The sequence below is a fragment of the Glossina fuscipes genome, unplaced genomic scaffold (genome assembly GCF_014805625.2).
Source record: "Glossina fuscipes isolate IAEA_lab_2018 unplaced genomic scaffold, Yale_Gfus_2 111, whole genome shotgun sequence".
Classification (NCBI taxonomy): domain Eukaryota; kingdom Metazoa; phylum Arthropoda; class Insecta; order Diptera; family Glossinidae; genus Glossina; species Glossina fuscipes.
In genome coordinates this window covers 471013-492667 of record NW_023998454.1, presented here as the reverse complement: position 1 = coordinate 492667, position 21655 = coordinate 471013, and the positions used below count along the sequence as shown (strand labels likewise).

At 32.7% G+C, this 21655-nt stretch overlaps 1 protein-coding gene across 3 annotated transcripts; it reads left to right on the top strand.

The window, feature by feature from the left end:
* The first annotated feature begins 412 nt into the window (after window positions 1–412).
* Window positions 413–20235, top strand: LOC119639074 (myb-like protein D). 3 transcript variants are annotated; one of them, XR_005247521.1, is made up of 4 exons: window positions 413–716; window positions 8918–9044; window positions 18714–19665; window positions 19828–20235. XR_005247521.1 is itself a non-coding variant. In XM_038036264.1 (3 exons), the coding sequence occupies exons 2-3, from the start codon at window positions 8933–8935 to the stop codon at window positions 19571–19573; spliced, it is 972 nt and encodes a 323-aa protein (XP_037892192.1). In that variant the 5' UTR covers window positions 413–716; window positions 8918–8932; the 3' UTR covers window positions 19574–20235. The 3 variants fall into 3 exon arrangements, 2 of the variants coding, with proteins under 2 accessions (XP_037892192.1, XP_037892193.1); XM_038036264.1 differs by having other exon boundaries at window positions 18714–20235; XM_038036265.1 differs by lacking the exon at window positions 413–716 and adding an exon at window positions 5405–5924 and having other exon boundaries at window positions 18714–20235.
* The last annotated feature ends 1420 nt before the right edge of the window (window positions 20236–21655 follow it).

Genomic DNA, 21655 nt, shown 5'->3' with positions numbered 1-21655 from the left:
CACTTACATTTTGATAATGTATTTCGCGATGTGTTGTCCGTTGACATGTTTATAAAGAAAAACTTTCGTTTTCAACTGTTCTCTCACTTCTCTCAACAAGTTTGAGGACAACGTTATAAACAGGAATAATGTATTGTATTTAAGAGTTAATTTTATTCTCAGAATAGAATTTAGTTCTCCACGGTTTGCATAGGAAATGTACAGCAAAGTCAATTTTACCCTCAGAATCGAATTTTATTCTCAACAAATTTATTTCGGCTTGCATAAGAGATGTACAGCAAAGTAAATTTAACTCTCACAAATAGAATTTTCTCAGCAAAATAAAATAAATAAAAAAGTTTCAAACACTTTTTTAATTTGTTAGTCTATTTATACTCTATGCTGCGTGCGAAGAGGTTTAAAAGTGAATTTGCTTTTAAACTAAACGCACATGTTTAACGGAAAAACGGGAGTCTTTAATTAATTGCTATTGCGAAAAACTGTGTAAAAATTTTGATAAAAGCGAATAAAGACGTGTGATATTTGGTTTTTAAGAACATAAAGGATGCAAGTTTAAGAAAAGAGAGAGGACTGTACAAGGCTGAAAAGACTTTGATTAAAAATTGTCTGTGTGGAAAAGTGTTTAAATATTAAGAAAAATAGTGAAAAAAACCATTCAAATAAAATTCTTTAATTTGAATTGATTTGCCTCCTTTGTATTTCACTGATTCAAAGAAGTAAGTAAAGTGTTTCTTTTTCTAGCATAAACAATGACTAAACACCGGAGAAACTTATGTTTACCTTTGATGAAGATGAAAACGTATCTTCACATAAAGCTATGTTTTGATACATGAGCGTGCGGTGTTTATCACTCTTCTAGGATATATACAGGTCATGAAAAAGACAATAATTTTTTTGATTGTATATGTTTATTTATATGTTTATTGTATATATCTATCATCGTGGAAGGATATAAGTTTATGACTGTCTTTATAAAGTACACGTTAATTCTCCTGATCAACATTCTCTGGGTATTGGAATTTTGTTTGTTTTAAAAGTTGAAATTTGAAATTGAAACATAATTTATTGAGCTGAATGTAAATGAGGTTTTCTTCTGACAAGGATGTGTTGTATATTAAATATAATGTTTTTGCGACGAGTTACATAATGTTTCACAACCTCAATTACGATAAATCTTGAGATTATTTATCAATTTCTGCGCGGTACCAAAGAGATATTAAGGATGTGCAGGAAGACGGTATTCGTCTTTTTCAAAAAACGTGTTTTCTTAATAGTCAAGCTACTACAAAGAGAATGTTAATGAGCTAATGAGCAGTTGTAGTGAGCATCGAGTGAGATGGGGCTAGGGCTGTGTCGATGTTTCTCCGTCTTCAATGAAAATTTACAGAATAAGTTTGGAAAGGTGAACATAGGTACTGCTACCTAACTTTTTAAAAAAAGTTTTTCACAATAATTGGAAGTTACTACGGTTATCAGGAGACAACAGTGATCTGGCTGTTTCTTGTTCTGCATCCTCATACAATAAGGCTCTTTAAGTATTTTCATGGTAGTTGTGGTCATGTTAAAACCTATTTGAGGTGTTAGATAGGTCTCGCCTTGCTCAAAGAGGAGGTTGTGGTCCATATACTTTACAATTCCGCATGAAGATTAATGGGTATTCGCTTTTTCCATGCAAGGTGGGAGTTAAGTTCTCAACGAGACTTCGGTGGCACTGTTCAGAAGCACAGCGAACTTAGCACGTAAAGAACATAGATTCAACCTTCATTTAAAAAAAATATATGCTGTCTCCTAAAAAACATTGCATTGTTTGCTACAGATTAAAGAATAGAGTCAACGGAAGTTTTTTTACTCTGTGGCCATTGAAAATTCATTTAAATGGAGTAAACTGAATTGAGAAATGTAATAATTTGTGCTTTACTACGATGGATATCCAATTTTCGTCGTGAGGCGAAGACAGTTTTTTTCTTGCTTTCCTTCCTTCTGTTTCTTTTCTACTAATGGAAACTTCTACGTTAGTACTATCTGTGATCATAACATCCTTCTACAATAGTGTCAGTGGAATGATTCGCCAATGAAATGTTTGTAATTCTTACCGCATACGACGATTTGATCGTAACCTTGAAAGCTCATATAAAGCTCACACACCCGTATACATCGTTTTTGCGAAAAACTGTTTCATGTTTACTAGTGGGAAGATAAAAATCTTGAGGTTAGCAGTTTTCTTAAAAAAAAGTAAAGAAATTAAAACATTTTTACAAAAAAAGCATTAAACATTAAAAACAAAGAAAAAATTCGGCAACCGGGTATGAAATCATAAAAATTTCAACAAATTCCATCTGAATCATAGCTGCACGCTCCTATTTAAGAAGATGTGCCAAGTTAATGTAAAACGAATTATGTGTACACTGCACTTTGAACCTACTTTTTTTTTTTTTTTTTTTTTTTTTTTTTTTGTATGAACCCACTTTTAACGTATGTGCAGGTTGCATGCGAGTGGTCGATACATGTAGGTATGTACAGCTAAAAGAAATATCTGCATACCACTAATTACTCTCAAATCGGTTTGTGAAAGGGTTTGAAAAAATCTGAATTTCCAAAGTTTCATAGAGAAATAGAGCACTTATGTACCCACTGTTTCTCATATTGCTTATTGCCGGGTATCCTTGATTATCGCAAATTTTGGCGCTTTGGGTATTACTTGGACCCATTATTTCTTAAATAAATATTCTTTCTTTGTTAGCGGACATATCTTCCACTATTTTTTTTAACTAAAGAAGAGACCTGTTCGTCAATACCCTTTCCTTTCCAAATCCGTTACTATAAAATTTCCATTGTGGTTTCTGTAGGTGATTCTTCACCATAGACTTCACGTCAATTGCGGATTCCCGCAAAGACCGTTCCCGCAAAGACCGTTCCAGGACGGACTTTTTGCGTACACTGTAATCTCCAAGTCAAATTTTTTGGGTTCATGACCGATTCTCAAAGAATACGAAGCTTATTTTACACATTCTATTCTCATTATGATATATTACAAAAAATGCATGTTCGCTACTTTTCGGCAGAGACTGAAGAACTTTTGCGTTCAGTTTACGGCCCTGCTTACCGCGTCTGCTTATACAAATAATATGGGCCTCAAAACAGGAAAAATCCTATACCTTAAAAAGCAAGACATTTGATGGAAAAAGTGCAGTGCTTCTGAACGGAGTGCCTTTGGTTACTTTGGTTTTAAAGGCCCAAGTGCCGTGCTCCCTTCTCTAGTCAACTTTCTCTCTCCTAAGGATGGCGTCGTAATTTTTTATGTAGCGGTATTTATTTATTCAGAAAGGCAATGGTAGCTGAAATTCCAGAAATTACTCAGAGGATGTCCTCCATTTATTTAAGGCGATGAGGGTTAGAAAGGAGTGAACAAAGAGAAAGAAGTAGTAACTATAATGATACCTATATCGACTGAACGCTAACTATAGCTGCGACCAAAATCTACCGCAATTGCGATTTGAATCTGTGAACCTTCACTTGGTAGTCGCATCCTTCTAAAAATTATCCCAATCAGGAATATGCTGCGGCTTTGCAAAAATAAAAATTATAACATATTCCGCTCTTTTGGATAAAGTTCAAGTCAATTGATAATTTACGTCTAAGAAAATTCAAACAAACTTTACATTTCTAGTAATGTCATATGATAACTATGCTTTTTACCATTCGGACAACAAGGCTACCGGGTAAGAATAATCGTAACTCCTTTTAGGTTGCTGCAAGAAGTTCATAATACGCTCGGTGGCTTTGTTAGTTATTATTTCTTGATTGTATGGTCGCAATTTACAAAATTATTCTGATGTATAAATGTACCAAATTCAGATTTTTCGAATTATGTTCTGTTATACCAGTTTTGACAACTTCGCTTATTCTGGATTAATTAAGTTTTATGTCGTCTATGTGGAATTATCTTACGTTTACTGCCCTAGATGTTCAGATGCAGGATATGTGAACATATGGACAGTTACCATTAATTCGATCCAATTTTTTATAGGAAGGTTAAAAATATCTGATGGGGTTCACTGCTATTGTTTGTTCTTAACCTGTCTTAAGAATAGGTAGATAACTAAATATAATTGATAGTTTGCCGCTGATGTAAGTATAGAATATCATTTAACAATGCAATTTTTGTGTATGACTTACGTCGACTTAACTTTAACAAATTATTTTAGATAAAAACGTAACAACAAAAAACAACATGTTGTGTATTAAGCGTTGATTGCCATAAAACGTTTACATATTAGTATATATATATATGTATATACAAATGCCGATGAGAAAACGTAAGTTGAGCATGTGAAATGTACAAATGTGTATGTACACACACGTATATATATATAGATACATATGAAACAAACACATGTGCGTTTTTGCATGGCTGCACCTATGCATACTTGTGTATTGAATATTGTATATTTTTTCACCCTGAAGATCAGCCACGAGCATCACGTAGACATTGTTTTTTTTTTTTTTGCGATTTTTTTATATTTTTTTAAAAAGTAAATACGCGTACAGTCAAGTAATCAAAGAATTACAGAAGTACAGGCACAGGTGTTGTTTTAAATTTTATACTCCTTCCTGAGGAATGCATCATTATTAAAACTTTAATTGAAGTAAATTTAATTCTTATGTCATTTGTTTGTTGGTAAACAACTTCTGAGAGAGAAAATCGTAAAAGCCACTCATGCTGGGCATAATCGGCGTTTTCAATATTATTTTGCGGCAATATAGTTGGGCTAGTTTATATTGAACGAAATGTAAATGGTGTCTCGTATAATAAGGCTTCACTGCCAATATGAGTGTGCGAGCGTACTCAAGCGCGTCCGTGCTATTTAAAATGCAAAAAGAAAACAAAATTCAACTCAACACAACACACATACAATGACGCGTTATTAAGTTTCTAGACGCTTTCGCTATAAATTTAATTCGCTGCTTAAGTATTTGTGTGGTCATTTGTGTGTTTTAAATAATGACGAAAAAAAATAAACAAACAAAACGAATCAAATGTCTGACTGTTGTAGAGGACAGGCACGTGTAAGAAAAAATAAAGAACAGCAAGAGACAATAACACGAACAATTTATTTAAATTATTGATATTTGATGCCGGTCTTGTAAAAAATTTGTATTATCAGCATTTCTAACTTGCCAAGCGTGTGTAAAGATTAAATTTTAAAGCTAGTTATAAAAAAAAAAAAAAAAACCAAACGTTAACATGAGGGAGTAATACTTTTTATTTTTGTTATTAAGAATCTGCGAAAGTATAATTTCAAAAGTAATAAAAACTATCGATTGCTCTTAATCTGCTTGTTAGTACCATGACGAGCAAAACGCGGAAGAGACGAAATGCACGATACATACAAACTTATCTTCCTCTCTCTCTCCCTCTCTCTCTCACCCTTTGTATACTCTTATACATATATACGTGCGGTAATCATGAATGATTTATAATCTTTTTGAATGAATGCATGAGTGGTCCTGAGTTTTGCAGTTGACGAGAATAGCGTTCAACAGAAATTGCTTTCTGGTATCTGCTAAATATTCACGAAGTTAGGTGTATCTACAGCTATTGAAGCTTATCGGTAAATTCCGTATTGCTTATGTTGCAACTTTTTTTATTCATCACCATTTTAATTTACTTTCCTAAAAAATTCATACTTTGGGCTACACTGTATGTAAGGCGAAAAATTTAAAATTTTGGCGATTTCCTTCAAAATAGGTTTTATTAGTTTCGACGTATTTGGTATGAGATTAAAAAAGTAAAATCGAGTTATTTTTCAGGTTCAGTACTATTCAATTTTTGTGTTTTGTTTTTTCTTACGGAACATCTTGCTGCATTTTTTACTTGTGAGAAAAGTAGACGAGCAAAAAGCCGAGCGGTAAGACTAACGCAGGTTAGAAATTTGTTCTCAAAGAACTAAAACATCAGATTAAAATATCGCGAATTTGTATTTCTCTTGTATCTGCTTACTAATGAAGTACAACTTCAAATTTGTTAGGATCGTTTGGGGCGGTTTACGTGTGAATCTTCAGGGTCAGCTGATGCGAAATATAGATGTGCTGATAATGAAAACTCAGCTAACTATTGTTCATTATCCCTGGCGGAAGGTGTTCCGTCGAGCAGGCGATTACTGTGCGTGTTCTTTGTATTTTTTTTTATTTCTTTAACTTTCACAATTAGAATGGCACATAAAGCAAAGTATATGGAATATATCCTAAAATAGACGAACGTAGGAAAGTTTGGAAATTAAGAAGATAGTAAGTTTAGCAATATAATTTACGAGAAAGTTCATCAAATATAGGTGGATGGCGAGCCTGAGGGAGTGCTAAACTGCTTATTGCACTTTTACCCCGATATCTTCATTGTCCTCCGGACGCTTTATACTCTTTTGTACCATATCGTTATTAATTTAAGCAGCGAATACGTCAGAAGTAACAGGCATCACTATATTAAAACATTTTATTGCATTGAGTATGCGGCAAAAAATATTTAATTTCTGTCGTCACTAGAACTTCTTCAAAATCCTCAAAAAATCGCAACACTTTGTTCTTATCGCTACGTTGTTGGTTGTACTTCGACGTACTATAAACAAACGCATTACATTACATAACCCTAACCAGCGATTAGTCTCTCAAGACCACATTATTGATCGTCAATGTGCGTGTGCTTAGGTTTATTATTATCGTTGTTTGTTCATATATTAGGGTCATTTCCTCGAAGTGGAAGCGACTTTATATGTTTTTTCTGTTGTTGCTTAAACAATGAATTTTCATATATAACTAGAAGCAGACTTTGGTGTACAGTGGGGCCTGTTCTTATGCGACAAATTTCATGCGAGTGCGAAGTAAAGTTATATCCGTTTTATTGTAGGTTTTTTCAAAAAGCAAAAAATAAAATATTATTAACAACGGCGCTCAGAAAGAATAAATGACAATAATTGCTTTCCTCCCTTTAACTTTTTTGTGTACGATTACATCACTCAAAAAAGGACTTTAAATCCAATTAAATTCTATTCGTAAGCATGAATATGTAAAACGTGTATATCGTAGAATAAAGCGAATGAAGAATTAGAGTTAGTAAAGATGAGATATCTTATGTCATTGAGAAAATGTTGTTACATAGCAAATATTTCGAAAAAGATTAAAATTAAGATAATTTTTAAAAACACCCTCCCTTAGGATATTGTTTGTAAGGCCAACACTTTTACCTTGCCTTAAAAAGGAACTCTCTATGCTTTGCATGTATAATCCGGAAAAAAGCCAAAGTTTTGAAGGATAGTTACCACATGTTCTCCATACGAGGGAAGAATAGACCAATTTCTTTAATTTCATTAAGACATAATGTCAAGTTTGCTTTAGCAGGTTGATGCGGGCATAATTACTACTTTAAAAACTTTAAGCTTTTATACGAAATCCGTTCTTTCTAACGAATTTAATTAGCAACGTCTTGTTTTCTAATTTTCATAAGCTTTTGTACGCAGTTATAGGTTGATTTACAGATTGCGGTATTTAACAAAATCATAGAACTTTTTCTGTGACATATTTGAATTACGCATTTTTCGGCATGCGACGCATGAAGCAAGACTTGACTGTTACGAATGCTTTCGTATTTGATTATTAAAGTGTTATAATACAATCTACCTCTGGGAAAGTATGGAAGGTTATCGTACCACTTATTACCTTATCGCTATTTATGCTGCGGTCGCAATAAAAGTTTTCATTGAGTTTTGACATGGATAAGAATTTGAGGCACTAGAGTTTGAAACATTCTTTTTTTTAGTTATAAATTAAAAACTGAAACATGATTGATGGATGGATGATTTTGTGGACGTAAAAGTTTACTTAATATTTTTTAAATGCGATGATTTGCGATAGGTAAGGTAACGTTGCGACTTAGTAACTTTATAAGATTCCTAAAAAAACAATTGACCTTTACTTCATATTGAATCGCTAAGCTTGGCTTTTCCTTGCAATTCCCAGGCTTAAGTGCCAGGTAAATTGCAAAGGAATATTTTCGATTTCCATTGCCGTTTGTTTACCGCCACGTAGCTTATTCTGCCTTTCCCTTCCTACATTTGCATGTGTATTAAAATATTGGTGAATAGTTTCTGACTAACAAAAACGAAAATTAAAAACGATCGTTACGCATATAAAATAGTTTTTTAAAGGCGCAGTTTTACTCACGAAGCGCTTTACTACTTCCTCTTTCTTACATTCACAAAAGAAGGAATATTAAGTAGCAGAAGACTATAACTTTAGAGACCTTCTTCGGGGAGATACGATAAATCACCGAAATAGTTGGAAATGTATAATGTTTTGAATCGCGTCTGCTTTCGCAAAATATTTTTTCCTGTACGTTCAAAGTTAAGAATTATTTTCGTACTTACTCATTTCCAACGAGAAATTATTGTCACCTTGTCTTTTGAATGTGCCATAACAATAATAATGTTTATAAACGTGACGCAATTTATTTCCAATTATTGATAATCCATCAAATTTGATTTGACTTGAAAAACCTAATTCGCCCAAAAATTCATTTATAACATGCCACAGACCATAAAAGTTAACAACTTAAATTATTTCTGTCGGCATTTACGGTAGATAAACTCAATACAAAAGCGGTGCTAATCAAATACCTAAGCAGAAATACATCAACGAAATTTTTTATAAATTTTTATGCAATCATTTCATTTTGATTTAAATGTTTTTGACGCTTATTCATGTAAATCAAGAGTAGATAATACCGCAAGGGCCGGTACAAGTTACAATTAACGTATTTTAAGTTACATTACGCAGGTGTCATAGAGATATTCGTTAATCATCGTTATATATGATACAATTGGTCATTCTCTTAAGAAAGTATTTTTTATTTATTGTTTATTTTTAGCTATTTACCAATACTATGGCTCCTACCATATGTTCTGGGAAGAAACAACCAAGCCGCACACTTAGAAACGATATTAGACGTCGTAATAATTCATCAAATGCAGTGCCTTCAAGTGTCTTCAATTACAGTAAGTAAATAGCGGTACGACTAACATAAAATTTATCACACAAAACAAAAAAATAGAAGTCTTTCCTCATCTAACCTAGTTTACACTGTTAACATTTTTAATTATACTAAATTATTCAAAAACAAATTCACAACAATCGCGGACGTACTGAGTTCAATATTTTCAAAATTTCGCTAATTCAATGGGGAAGTAATTGTATCTTTCTTTACTAGATCTTTCTGAGTGTTGCGTATAGGCGTGCAAACTTAACATACTCTTACACCATGAGGTGTAGTGTATAAAAGTTGCGCTCGGTGATTGAATCTTTTATTACTTATTACCTTAAAAGGGCATAAATGACATTTCGATACTTAACAATGTTGGATGACACTGGTCGCTTTTCCATTTTTGGACAGGCATTATAGAATCATTCAGAGAATATACCTGCAAATTTTGATCGTTGTTTCCAGGTTTACCAGTTGTGTGTGTGTTTATGCGTAATGAGCAAATCCAATTTTTTTTTGTTTTGAAAACAAAAGTGTTTTCAGCGTATGTTGTCTTGTAGGCATTTCGTTTAACAGGTTGATGCCACGTTGTACACCAAGCTGTGCGCAAAACCTTTCAATACACTTAAGCTCGACGTGATAACTACGAAAAGAAAATCGAAATAATTTCTTTTAATTATTACTTTTAGTTTGAAAATAATCTGTCGAATAAAATATGAAGCGCTTGGCAATCCTTGCTGGTGGCGGATGTCTCTGAACAAGGTGAATTTAACGACTTTAGTGCATACATTCTTCTTATCGTACATACACGTATCAATAACTGCCAACAGGTTTTATGCACCACTTACGATAACGGCATAATCTGTTTACGTGTGAATACAAAAACCAGAACGATTTACTATAAGCCCAGCTATCGCTTCGAATTATTTTGAGAATCATTTACTGAATTGACTAAAGCATATCTGCTTTTCTAGTACCTGTCCGCGCCATTTCAATCAACAAGCCGCAATATTCTATATATTTTTAGAATTTTGTAGAGGGGGATCTTTTGGTTCAAGTTCAAAGCCAGGAGGGATTTTCGATGTCAGACTCCATACACCGCTCCTTTTGAAAAAGTCTTGATACGAAACCAATTTAGCATTTAATTTCTAAAAATATTTCGAAAAAATCATGAAAAAGAATAAAAAAATATACAACGTAAGAAAAAGGCCTGCATATTAGAGGCCGTGACCAAACTTAGCAAAGTTAATTCGCTTCCTAAATATTTTATTATTTTTATTTTCACTTTTCGTCATAAAAAAACTACAAATTCCACCTTGTATCCATATTAAGGGCGTGCTTTTGGTGAATACACCTATGTATGTTGGCGCATAAAAAATTGATCTATGTGATCCAAACTTTCTACCGTTCATTTTTTTTCCTAATTTGCTACTGTAGATCAATTTTCATCATAAAATATTTAAAAGTAAACCTTCTTCTGAGGGGCTTACTATTTAATTTGGAACGTCGAAATGATATTACTCGGCGACTTTTGTCAAGAAATTTTGACAAAAACGAAGACATGGCTCGACATGAACCATTTCCTATAGGCTTCGTCCTCTGGTCAAAGCACGTCAGTGTACCAAATTTCTAAAGAGATAACTGTTTTGTTCTTTTTAATTCAAATTTTGCGTAAATTTTGGGACGCTCTACATAATCGGGTCTGTCGTACGTCCCTCTGAGTGTTACATACGTCCGCACAAACGTAATATACCGTATACCAAAAGCCTATTTTATTGCTATTATTTTATAATGCAAATCGCTCCAGAAAATTAATTTTACATATAAATTTGCTATCTTAAACTCGGACCACAAAGGTTTATGTTTCTATTAATTTTTTTTATTCAAATGAGGATTCTCTTGACAAGTAAGCCTTTATACGGCAATGAAAGTATAATTTTTAATGTTTGAAGGCGAAGACACTGGAAGTGTTGTATTAATTTAATTACTATCTAATGATTGGTTATGCCTAACTTGCTTTTCTTAAATTCGGGCTTGTCGTTAAGCCGATATAAAATTTCCAAGACGAGTATCTTTCGAAAATGGTCTAAGAAGAAGGCATTCGATGAAGCGATAACAACGTCGTCGGTCTAGAAACTTAACCCTTACAAAAGGGTGCAAACATTGGCCTAATGCGTCTATGGTAGTTGAAGGGGCCACAAAAGTAGTAGGGATCAAGACATTTGTGCTTAGACTAGGAAGGAGACGATGCGTATAGGTAGATTGTTCTTTAACTTTTTGATCACAAAAGATGTACCTTTTAATCTTTTCTTCATTTCTAATACGAGTGGAAGTACCATTATTACTATCAGTATTAATTTATTTGCGTACGTATTAATAGTGTAGTCCGTTCATTAATCAATTGATGAAATGAAATTATTGTAAGCAAATATTATTATTATTATATAGGGTCGATTATGTACACGACATATAGTGCGGACATGTGCTTGTAAGTCAGGTTTTACGAACACATGTACTATTTATTTACTTTTATTCCGTATCAGTAAAGCACATGCTTCAAAAACCAAAAAAGTAATAACACTTTGAGCTAATGTTACTTAACGCGATCTAGTGCAGTATAACGAAATTACTGAACAATATTATCGGAGAGAGATTTAATTATATTTTTCATAAAAAAGTCGCTGCTTAATACAAATAATTGCCATTCATGGACTATGAACGCAAGTAAGCTTCTGCAAAAACTATATTTATTGAAAACGTCAAGGAAGCGAGTAAAGAGGGGGTGGAAAGAAAGAAAGCAAAGAAGAAAGACAGAAAGAGAGAGCAAGTGCCAGAAAGTAGTCCACAGAGAACGTGTACATTTCCATAAAGTAAAGCCACTTTGTTTTTAATGTGCTTTGGTAACGTGTAACGTGTTTGCTTTGCAATTAAAATTGCATTTGTAGGAGAGTGCACAAAATTCTCTAAAGTTATGAAACACAAAATTCTCACAACAATACCAAAAACAACGGTAACCGAAACAGTCATAGTGTTTTCTGTTACTGCAATAACTCTGAAAACACGTGCATGCGATTGTTGTTGTTATCATTGGTTTTGTTGTGTTATGAGGCATAAAATACAACGTAGAGACAGACCATTGATATTGTTGTATGAGTGCATATTCGTTGTTTATTTAAGTCAGCACATGTTTTATGCACTTATTTGCAAACGCAAACACGCCGGTGCATACCCACACTGGCGCACTTGAATAGGCATTGTTACTATAATTATTTCCGTTAGATTTTTCATCTATTGTTATGCCCAAAGTCAGAGATGATGTATCATATAGTAATTTTTATTTTCATTTTTAGCACTATCACCTGAAGAAGATATAAACAAAAATATATATAGATAAATTATATATATATACTTAATTCGTTCGACTAATTCCAAAGAGGTAACTATGCTTAAAATTTAAATAAAACCAATGGGGCAAACTTCCATTAGTATATAGAAAAAGCGTGATTGTATACAGCAGCAAATTTTATTGCAGCTTGGTTTTGTTTGCCTTGAGTTGGATTTGGGTGACTGGCAAAGGCTTCAGAACAGATTACCGTTGTAAACAAAGTACTAAAGTGCTCATTTAACTTAACTTGAAGAAACTCAAAACAGAAAAATTTAAGGTTAACTTTGTTTTTGTAAGCAAAATTTTAAGTTTGTTACCGTGTTTTTAAAAGGCGGATTAAGCGGAGATAGACACACTTCGATATATTATGTTTATCAAACAAATCTATGCACATACATCAATAAAATGTTAAAACAATCCAATCGAAATTCGACTCGCCTTTTTTGGTTTCTCTGTTATAACCATCACTGAAAGCGGGCAGTATCTATCCTTGCCCGAAACTTTTGTATTACCGTAATAGAATCTCCACAAATCATAGCACACATATCCATGGTCAGCATTAAATTCTGAACTGATTTAAGAATTTCCATTTGTCCGTCTGCATATCGCAGTAAACATTTGCTTAACTGAAAAAATCATTGGAAGATTTTACACGCTGCTTGGCATTGAAAGTAAGGCAAATCGATTAAGGGACACGCTTACAGCCTAACGTGTACTAAGAACACTTCTTCTAGAAGAAATCAACTACGCCAATATTGAAGAGTGTGGAAATTTAGTTTTACCTTTTTTGCGTTAGTATTTTTCAAGCCAAATATGGTGGGTATAAAACATTCGATTGCAGCTGAATATACAAATTTTGTTACTCATTTCCCTTCTGTTTGTTTTTATTGCTTTTGCTTTTTTGTATGCGATGGTATGCGCAAAGTGTGTACACATTTCTAATTTTCTTGTTACATGACAAAGCTTCACGTTTCTTAAAGTTTATTTATTAAGACCCTCTTAATGAGAGCAGCAATTATGTCGGAACAAATAATAACAATTATACGTTTTAGAGGGGCTTTCTGTTGTTTTATTTTATCCTTATAAATAATATTACTTTCACAAATTCTAATTTTTTTGTAAGCGCTCAGGATAATTATTTTCAACAGAGTCTCATCTTACTTTTAGTCCTACAATTTATTTCTCCAGTTCAAATAAATTACAGTCGTAATAATAATAATAAATAAATAAAAAAAAACTTAATAAAGCAATGAAAAATAAAAAAAGTGCGGAAATTAAATTCGGTCCTGACCGAATCTTGTATACACATCATCGTTCTCCTAAAAAAGACAAAACAAGTTAGAATATCATGTTGAAGAATGTTTACCATAAATATCACGCAATTCCGCAGAGAGTCGGACAGACGAACAGACGGATATAATTTGAAGCCGGCTAAGAATTTATATAGTTTATCGGGGGTTCAGAGGTTTTTACGCCTTATAAAGGTATTGAAAAAAAGTAAATTTTGTTGCACTATATTATTAGGTAGGCGTGCTCAATTTTTCCCATGTTTTGTACACGTCCTACATTATCGCCCATAGAAGATACGGTCAAATTTTTGTGCATTCATCTGCTATAGTTTATGGGTAACGAACAAATCAAACTTTTTATTCCGTTTGGAAAGCAGTGGTGTTTTATGTTTACGTAATGTTGTGGGCATGCCCTTTGACCGAAGAATATATATACTTTGAGGGATCCCTGATTCTTCCTTCTGGACGTTGCAAACGTTTTGAGAAAATGATTATACCCGTCATCTATCGGTGATGGGCGTAAAAACAATATCAATAAATATCAAACGTCTGGTGGAAAAGCATTGATTATTCCGAACGTCCCGCACATCAAAATGCTTGACCAAATTAATCAAAAGAAGGTCTAGCCGCTATGGATGGAAATATCTCTGATAGATGTTTGAGTTTGAAATTTTACAGGCAATCTCCTGACGGTCTGTCTGTCCGTCTGATATCTATCCAAACTGCAGCAGGCAATATTTCCATGAAATTTGGTACGATGACCTAAGGACCGACGATATTCAAAATGGTTCGGATCGGTCGAATTTTTGGACCACTCCCCGTATAACACGTTATTCTGAAAAATTGTTACACGACAAAAATTCTAATTTTCAAAATTTCTCAGCAAAGGTGGCAAAGGAGTAGTATTTTGCATTTGAAATTGGTATGGACAATGGATTGAGTTGATTTGGACAGGCTGGGGCAACTTTTGAGCCTTCTCATATAACAAAAACTGAAGTTTACAAGACAAAAAGATATAATTTTCAATGCTTCATGAAGAAAATAATAATAGTAATTTAACATAAAAAAATTAATTGGACCTTCTCGGCCAATTTTTTTGGATTCTACCCTAATAAGCATTTTCACGAAAATTGACTCTTTGTAGAGCAGAAAACTCAATTTTTAATATATGTGAAATACTTGTAACTATTTCTCGTGAAAAGCTTTTAATGAGAAAAGGCCTAAAATTTCGATTGACGTGGTCCAAATTTGGCAAATACGATTTTTTTTTTCTCTCTTGTAGGCCAGGTCCCAATGAATACCCTAAACCCATAGGACAACCCTTATAATTTTGATTTATGCTTATCCAATAGCTTGGTAGTTTTAGGCCAGCAGCCTTTTAAGTAAATGATCGATTTCTGTAAGTCTCGCGAACTTAACACTCTCATTTAGTTCCATAAGTCTTACGTTCTGATCAAAACTTTAGTTCTTTAGTTCTTGACTAATATTGAAGTCGTCAATCAATTTGGCAACTTTGTCTTTTTTTTTTAGCTCGATCAGACACCCATTCTTCTACCCAACGAACATAACTTTGTTCTTGTTAACGGTAAAATGAATATTTTTAAGGACCATGTAAACACTCAGTATAGTGTTCACGTATCATCTCACACGAACCTTAAAAAGTTACCTCCATCTAATAGTTTCATATGGCCGTGAACGCTAACACCGTATATCCCAGACATAAGTTAACCTGCTGACGTGCACAACGCTAGTCACCAATCGATCGGATGGCAACAATATGCTGAATAAATACTAATGCCAGTTACTACTCGCTATTAAAATAATCAAAATAATCCATTTAGAAAGTCGTTTCGCTGGAAAAAACAGGTTGGGCTGAAGATGTGTTTGAACAAGTCGTTAGATGTGCCTGTTTTGTCTCATGCGAAGCAGAGCATCTGCTCCTCATTAATAGGCTAGAAAATATTCGATAAGATCGCTAGACGCAACTACAACTTCTGAAGGTTTCTTGATTTTAACTAAATCGTAAATAAACACATTAATTATTTTTTTTAACAAACATGTACTAAAGTCTCAATGACAGGGGACATCAAAAAGTTTGTGTGGCTAATAATCAGAAGCGAAAACATTTCCATCCTAATAAACTGACGCTAAGAATTATTTGCAGCAATATCGATTAAAAGCATAACAAAGTCGGTGACAGATGGATTAGGCTTTGTGATCCGTTTTCTTCGCCATTTAGGACTGGCCCATCAATATTCGAGACGAAACGGTTTCATTTTTGGTGCGTAATGTCAATTTTCAAACGCAGACCTGAGAATTCGTTGAATGATATTCTTCCGCTTACGTTAATGTTATAAAAAACCTTATTTAAAAAAAGATATCGATAGCCTTTCTGACTGTTTAAAGAAATGAAAGAAACTAAAATCAAGAGTAAACATCCAAGTTTTTGTACTTTTAATTAACAGCAAGAGGAAGAGTTTTAAGGTTAGCTTCTTCTAATCCATTCATTTTTCGTTTTCTTTCCCTTTTAATTTCTTCAAAAAAAAAAGGATGGCAGGTTAGAAAAAGCAGTAAGTTTTATCACTGTAAATAAAAGATTTTCCTCCTTCATAACTTAACTATTCATATAAATTATATATATATATATATTATGTAATGTATTGAATTATGCATTTATGACAATTAATTATACGGATTTGAAATGAAAGATCACGTGTACAATCACTAAGAACCGTTAAAAATATCTACTTGGCATTCATCTTCTAGCTTTTTTTCCTTATTTACGTTAATTGTTTCATTTACATCTATCTCAATGGAAGTGCAGAAAAAATTATAGTTATGACTATATTAACCGTTATTCAAGAATGTTTAACAGCGATCTCATTGCAAAGTCATATGTAAAAAGTGATTCAGGTTTCAGCTTGTGGTTACCTAACGGTTCTTAGCGTAAAGAGCAACGTGCTAACAGCTTTTATACGTATGTTTACATGGTTAAAAGGTAAATTCTTGTAAATCACATTAAATGTGGTATTGAAAAATTCCAACTCATGTCACGAAACCAGTTTTAGAATATTCTGTTGCATAATTGTTAGCAGTCGAGTGTATGTACGTGCAGATATACTGATAAATGATGGATAGAAACGCAAGCATTTGAAAGTTGTTTTCATTAGATACTTACAACTTTAGATTTGCATTTATATACTTATAAAAAATTTATCATAACATTTTTATCAGCTTTGTAAGTGATCATTATATAAGAAAGTAAAGAAAAAAAGTAGAATGTTTAATGAATATATTAATTAAATATATCTCTAGAAGGTATTGTTATTTCATTAACTACTGTTATAAATAATAACGGTAAATAAGCGAATAATGACCGTTCAAGCTGTTCTTTGATTTTCTATTCCTCATGCAATGATAGCTGGACAAGTAAAACATTATAAGTATGTTCAATTCAAGAGAATTGACAAAGTGTTAAGCTTTCTCTCTGTTGAGTCTAATCGTCTTAACATCTAAGTTATACTACTGTGATTAAGTGGTAACATAAATATATACAGATATACACATTCCAAGAGTTAGTTTTTCGTCTTTCAAAGAATAGACGTGTGGTGCAATAGTGACCTTAGCAAGTATATATATTGACATATAGGCCTGATCTGAAAAAAACTAAACACCTTTGAAATTTTGCAAATTCGCTTGATATGGCAGTTACCTAGGATTAGCCATAAAAACAAACCCATCGTTCTCTTCTGATTATTTTTAGTTTCAAATCATTGACAAATGAAAATGAAACAATGTTGCATTGTTGGCAAACGCGCCATACATATACTATAAATGTTTTGCGCTCTTTCCTCAAAAAACACTAAAAATAGTGCACATTTAATATTTTATTAACTTTTAATAAATTTGCTTTTAAATGTTTGCCAAATGTTTATTAGCCTGTTTCAGCCATTTTTCCTTTAAATGAAATACCAATTGCGCCAACTAGTTGATCCAATCTACCTTCTTAGAGCTTTATGGATATTTTATATAAACGCATTCAAAATACTTTAAAAAAATGGATATAAAATACTACATTTAATCAAATATATAGGAGTTCTATGCCATTGAGTGCCAAAATGCAAAGCATAACGCTATCACTTCTATGTAGCCGTCCGTCAAAAAATACAAGAAGTTGTTTTAAATTTATATGATTTTGGGTGAATGGGCATTTTAACCTGCGTGGTCATTTAATTTGCACTATGAAACCTTGAGCAGATCTTTGCGCGACTGTAGTTCTTGCCTTTTAAGATCTCCCACATGATTCCGGATTAGCCAATTCTAATTATCCTCTCCCAAGATATATGCGTCGTCAACTGGCATGGCCTGCTTCACGCCCTCCCCAAATACTACTTCGCAGTATTTTACAACCTAGCTGATTCGGTTCAGCTACATTTGAAGGAAATATTTGCTGCCAGGTTATACACAGCCAAACTTTAAACTCTTCTTAGTCAATAGCCGACTGTCTTGTGGTCAGTACGTGAAGCTAGGGTTTTCGGCTATGCCCGAAGCGTAGTTTAGCTGGCCGCCATTGAGTATTGTGTGTATTCCATGAATATCGTCATAGTCGTAGCAATCTTTCTACGTGAACTAAAAGCGACATTATATTATGCTAGAGAGGCAAGCAAAAATATTTACATTGCATTTACATACAGTTATGTATTCCAAGACCGCATTCACAACAACAATTACACACAGCTTAGCAATTCCATTTTGTGTATAATTGCCTACCATTATAACTTAATGGTTAACCATATCTTCCATATCAGCTGTGTTCTGCTTACAATCAATTGGCTGCTTAGCTTATTATTCAACACACAATTTCTGTCTATATACAGAAAAAGGGTTAAGATTAAGTGTTGACAAATTCTTATTTTCATTCCATCAATAAAATCTTATAGAAATCCAAAATTTTTCTTAACTTACTAAAATGTTGCTTGCTTACTAATATGTATTTTGCTTGGTTTTGCAGTAATGAAAAGTTCTTTCAAACCCCGTGAGGCTGCTGCATTGGGCATTTCTTCGAGCAGCGCTTTGCAAGCTTATCCATCTGTGCAATCAATTAATAGTCGATTGACTAAAATTTATTCAACACAACAAATATCCGACAAAGTTGTGTCTTCTACAACACATAACGATGAAAGCGATAAAGATAATGATCTAAACGGGAGCTTAACTAATGAGTATTCATTATCATCGAGCTTATCTTCGATAAGAACTGTATCCTCAACGTCAACCTCTAGTTTATATTCGTTTGGAAGAAGAAACTCCGATACATCGCAAAGTCAAATGTCATCACGTGATGATTGTGATGCGAATGAGCATAGCGACGTGCAACAACATTTCCGTGGCGATAATAGCAGCATTCTTCAGGCTAGCAATGATGAAAATGACGCCGACAATGCATATAGCGATGAGAATGATAAGGAAAGTAATGAAGATGACAATTACAGCAATCGCAATGAGCGTGCTATATCTTTCAGGAATGATGCCATTATTATTGACAAAGAGCACATCATGAATGTAGAATGTGTAGCATTAGAGAGACTAGATAGCTCGAAAGAGAATCAAAAATTTCGCCAACAAATAAGGAAACCATTTCGTTTATATCAGAATACCAAACCTTTAGCTGAAATTCGAAACACCGAAGGTTTATTATCAATTGCCATAAAGACCATAAAGTTAGTAAAGCGTAATCAGTTACTGCAACAGCGCCTAAACCAACTGCAAATGGAGACGTCAGAATTTATACAGTCCGTTCTAAATAATCCGGAAAATAGACACTTTCGCGAAAAAATCCAACAGAAGGTGGCGAACATTGAGAATGCTTGAAAAACTTGAAAATGTTGATAAACATTGTTCCCGACATGGCATGATGCTAAGCATGAAAGCACAATTTCTAAAAACTTGCAACCAAAGCTAAGGTATCTAAGACAATTACACTGAGAAATTCTTCAGTAGAATAAATTTTTAGGCGTATGTTTTCATATTTTGAGTCCATCCTTCGGATTTATCAGAAAACACAAACAGCCTGTTCTGTTAAATATAAATATACCGTTTTTTCCTTTTTTTTTTTTAATATTTAGTCTGACAAAAATTTTTGCGGGCTGGAATATCCTTCTTATTGATCGGAAAATATAGCCATAAGGATATCCCTAGTCAATTATTTAAGTATTCTCAAAAGAGCGTAACACAAACAAATCAGTTGTATGCGAATAGCGAGAGGTAATCTCTTTTAGACAATTTATGAAACGGTAATAAAATGGAAAATTGCGTTTATGATGATGATGGATGGAGATTTAAAATAACTTATGGCTAAATCATATTACAGAACTGATTATTTGATAAATCTATATAAAATATACATTAACTGTTAAACAGAGCTGTAAATCTTATTGTATCTACATCTTAAGTGTGCAACACAAGAAAATATTAATATATGTTACATAAATAATAAATAATAAAACACAAACAAATAAAAAATCAAGTGCGTTAAGCCTAAGACATATTAAATAAATTTAAAGTGATTATATATCAGAAAACTTGAAAGCAATTTTAAAAAATAATTGTATATTATAAAATCATTCGTCTTTATGAACACTTGTTAAATTTATTTACTTATATTAAATCGGCTCTATATACATGTTCAATTTAACTCACAATAATTTTTAAAAATACTGGAGGAAGTTTTAATTATTCAAATGTGAAGATTCATGACATTTAAAGTCGAAAAAATGATTATTTTGCCAATATTGCGAACTAATTACGAGTTTGTACATTTTAGGTGTTTGAAATTCTTATAAATTGTGTCTTTATTTAGCAAAATATTGCAAATTAAAGGCTAGATCGTATTCTATTAAACTTTTGTCTTAACATCACACAACATTTTTATTATTATGATTCCACATTGAATATGTTGTTCAGAGTATTAAGCAATTGCTTCTATATTTTATAATGTTTGAACGTTAATGTTTTTTTTTTTTTGTAATAAATATATTAAAGGAGCATAACATTATACAATTAATGGTTTTGCGTTAAAAAATCATTTAAGCAAAGACAAATACAATTGAATATTATATAAATAATGTCGTTCAATTATTGACAAAAAAACAACAAAAGTTTACATTTTAAATGCAATATAACATCTTTGATACTCTAGTTGCGGATTTTTGAAAATAGCGTGAAAATAAATTCCAATCTGCTTGTGAATTAGTCAAAGTGTGATAGAAATTGTATAGAAGTATGGAAGCTGGCGTTCTTTGCTGCATTGGTAATCAAAACAAACATTTTCATACATTCGCAAAGTGTGAATTTCACTTGAGTTTTCCAATACATCTTTGCTTTGCACTTATCCTTATAATGAGATTTCTTTTCCCGTTTCTTTGCCTTATTTCCGAAAAAGTAAAAAAGCATTATCGCCAGTGATTAAAATCAGACAATAATAAATCGTTAATACAAGCGTGCATGCTAGTTTACTTTGAAACCTTCCTTCAGAGGCAGACTAATATTCAATCGTAAGAAATCTATAAAAATCGATTGAACCTAATTTCACTGAAATCATATTTTGATTATTATTTATAGCAAAAATATAAATAAAATATTCTCTTCTTCTCTCTTTTAATATTTTTTAAAGAAACGTAATTATAAAATGATGTTCAAAATATAACGAGACTTATCGTGCCCCTAAGGATAGCTGGTTAATTATTATTTATAATTGGGCAGCTTGTTGAGAAAAAGGACTGAGATTTTTGGTTTTTACTTTTAATTTGATTGCTATATTGTTTTTAATTTGCCATATTTGTAATAATTTTATTTTGTTTTTTAGTAACGTCGCCGCTCATTCCTATTCACCGCAACTTTCCTATGGGTCTTCTATTTATTTTTAATTTCTTCGTAAATTATAATTTCCTATAA

Bases quoted from the DNA above. Each gene is read 5' to 3' on its own strand.
- LOC119639074 (XM_038036264.1), top strand. From the start codon at position 8,933: ATGGCTCCTACCATATGTTCTGGGAAGAAACAACCAAGCCGCACACTT. The intron at 9,045-18,713 runs GTAAGTAAATAG...TTGGTTTTGCAG, and splicing joins TTCAAGTGTCTTCAATTACA to TAATGAAAAGTTCTTTCAAA.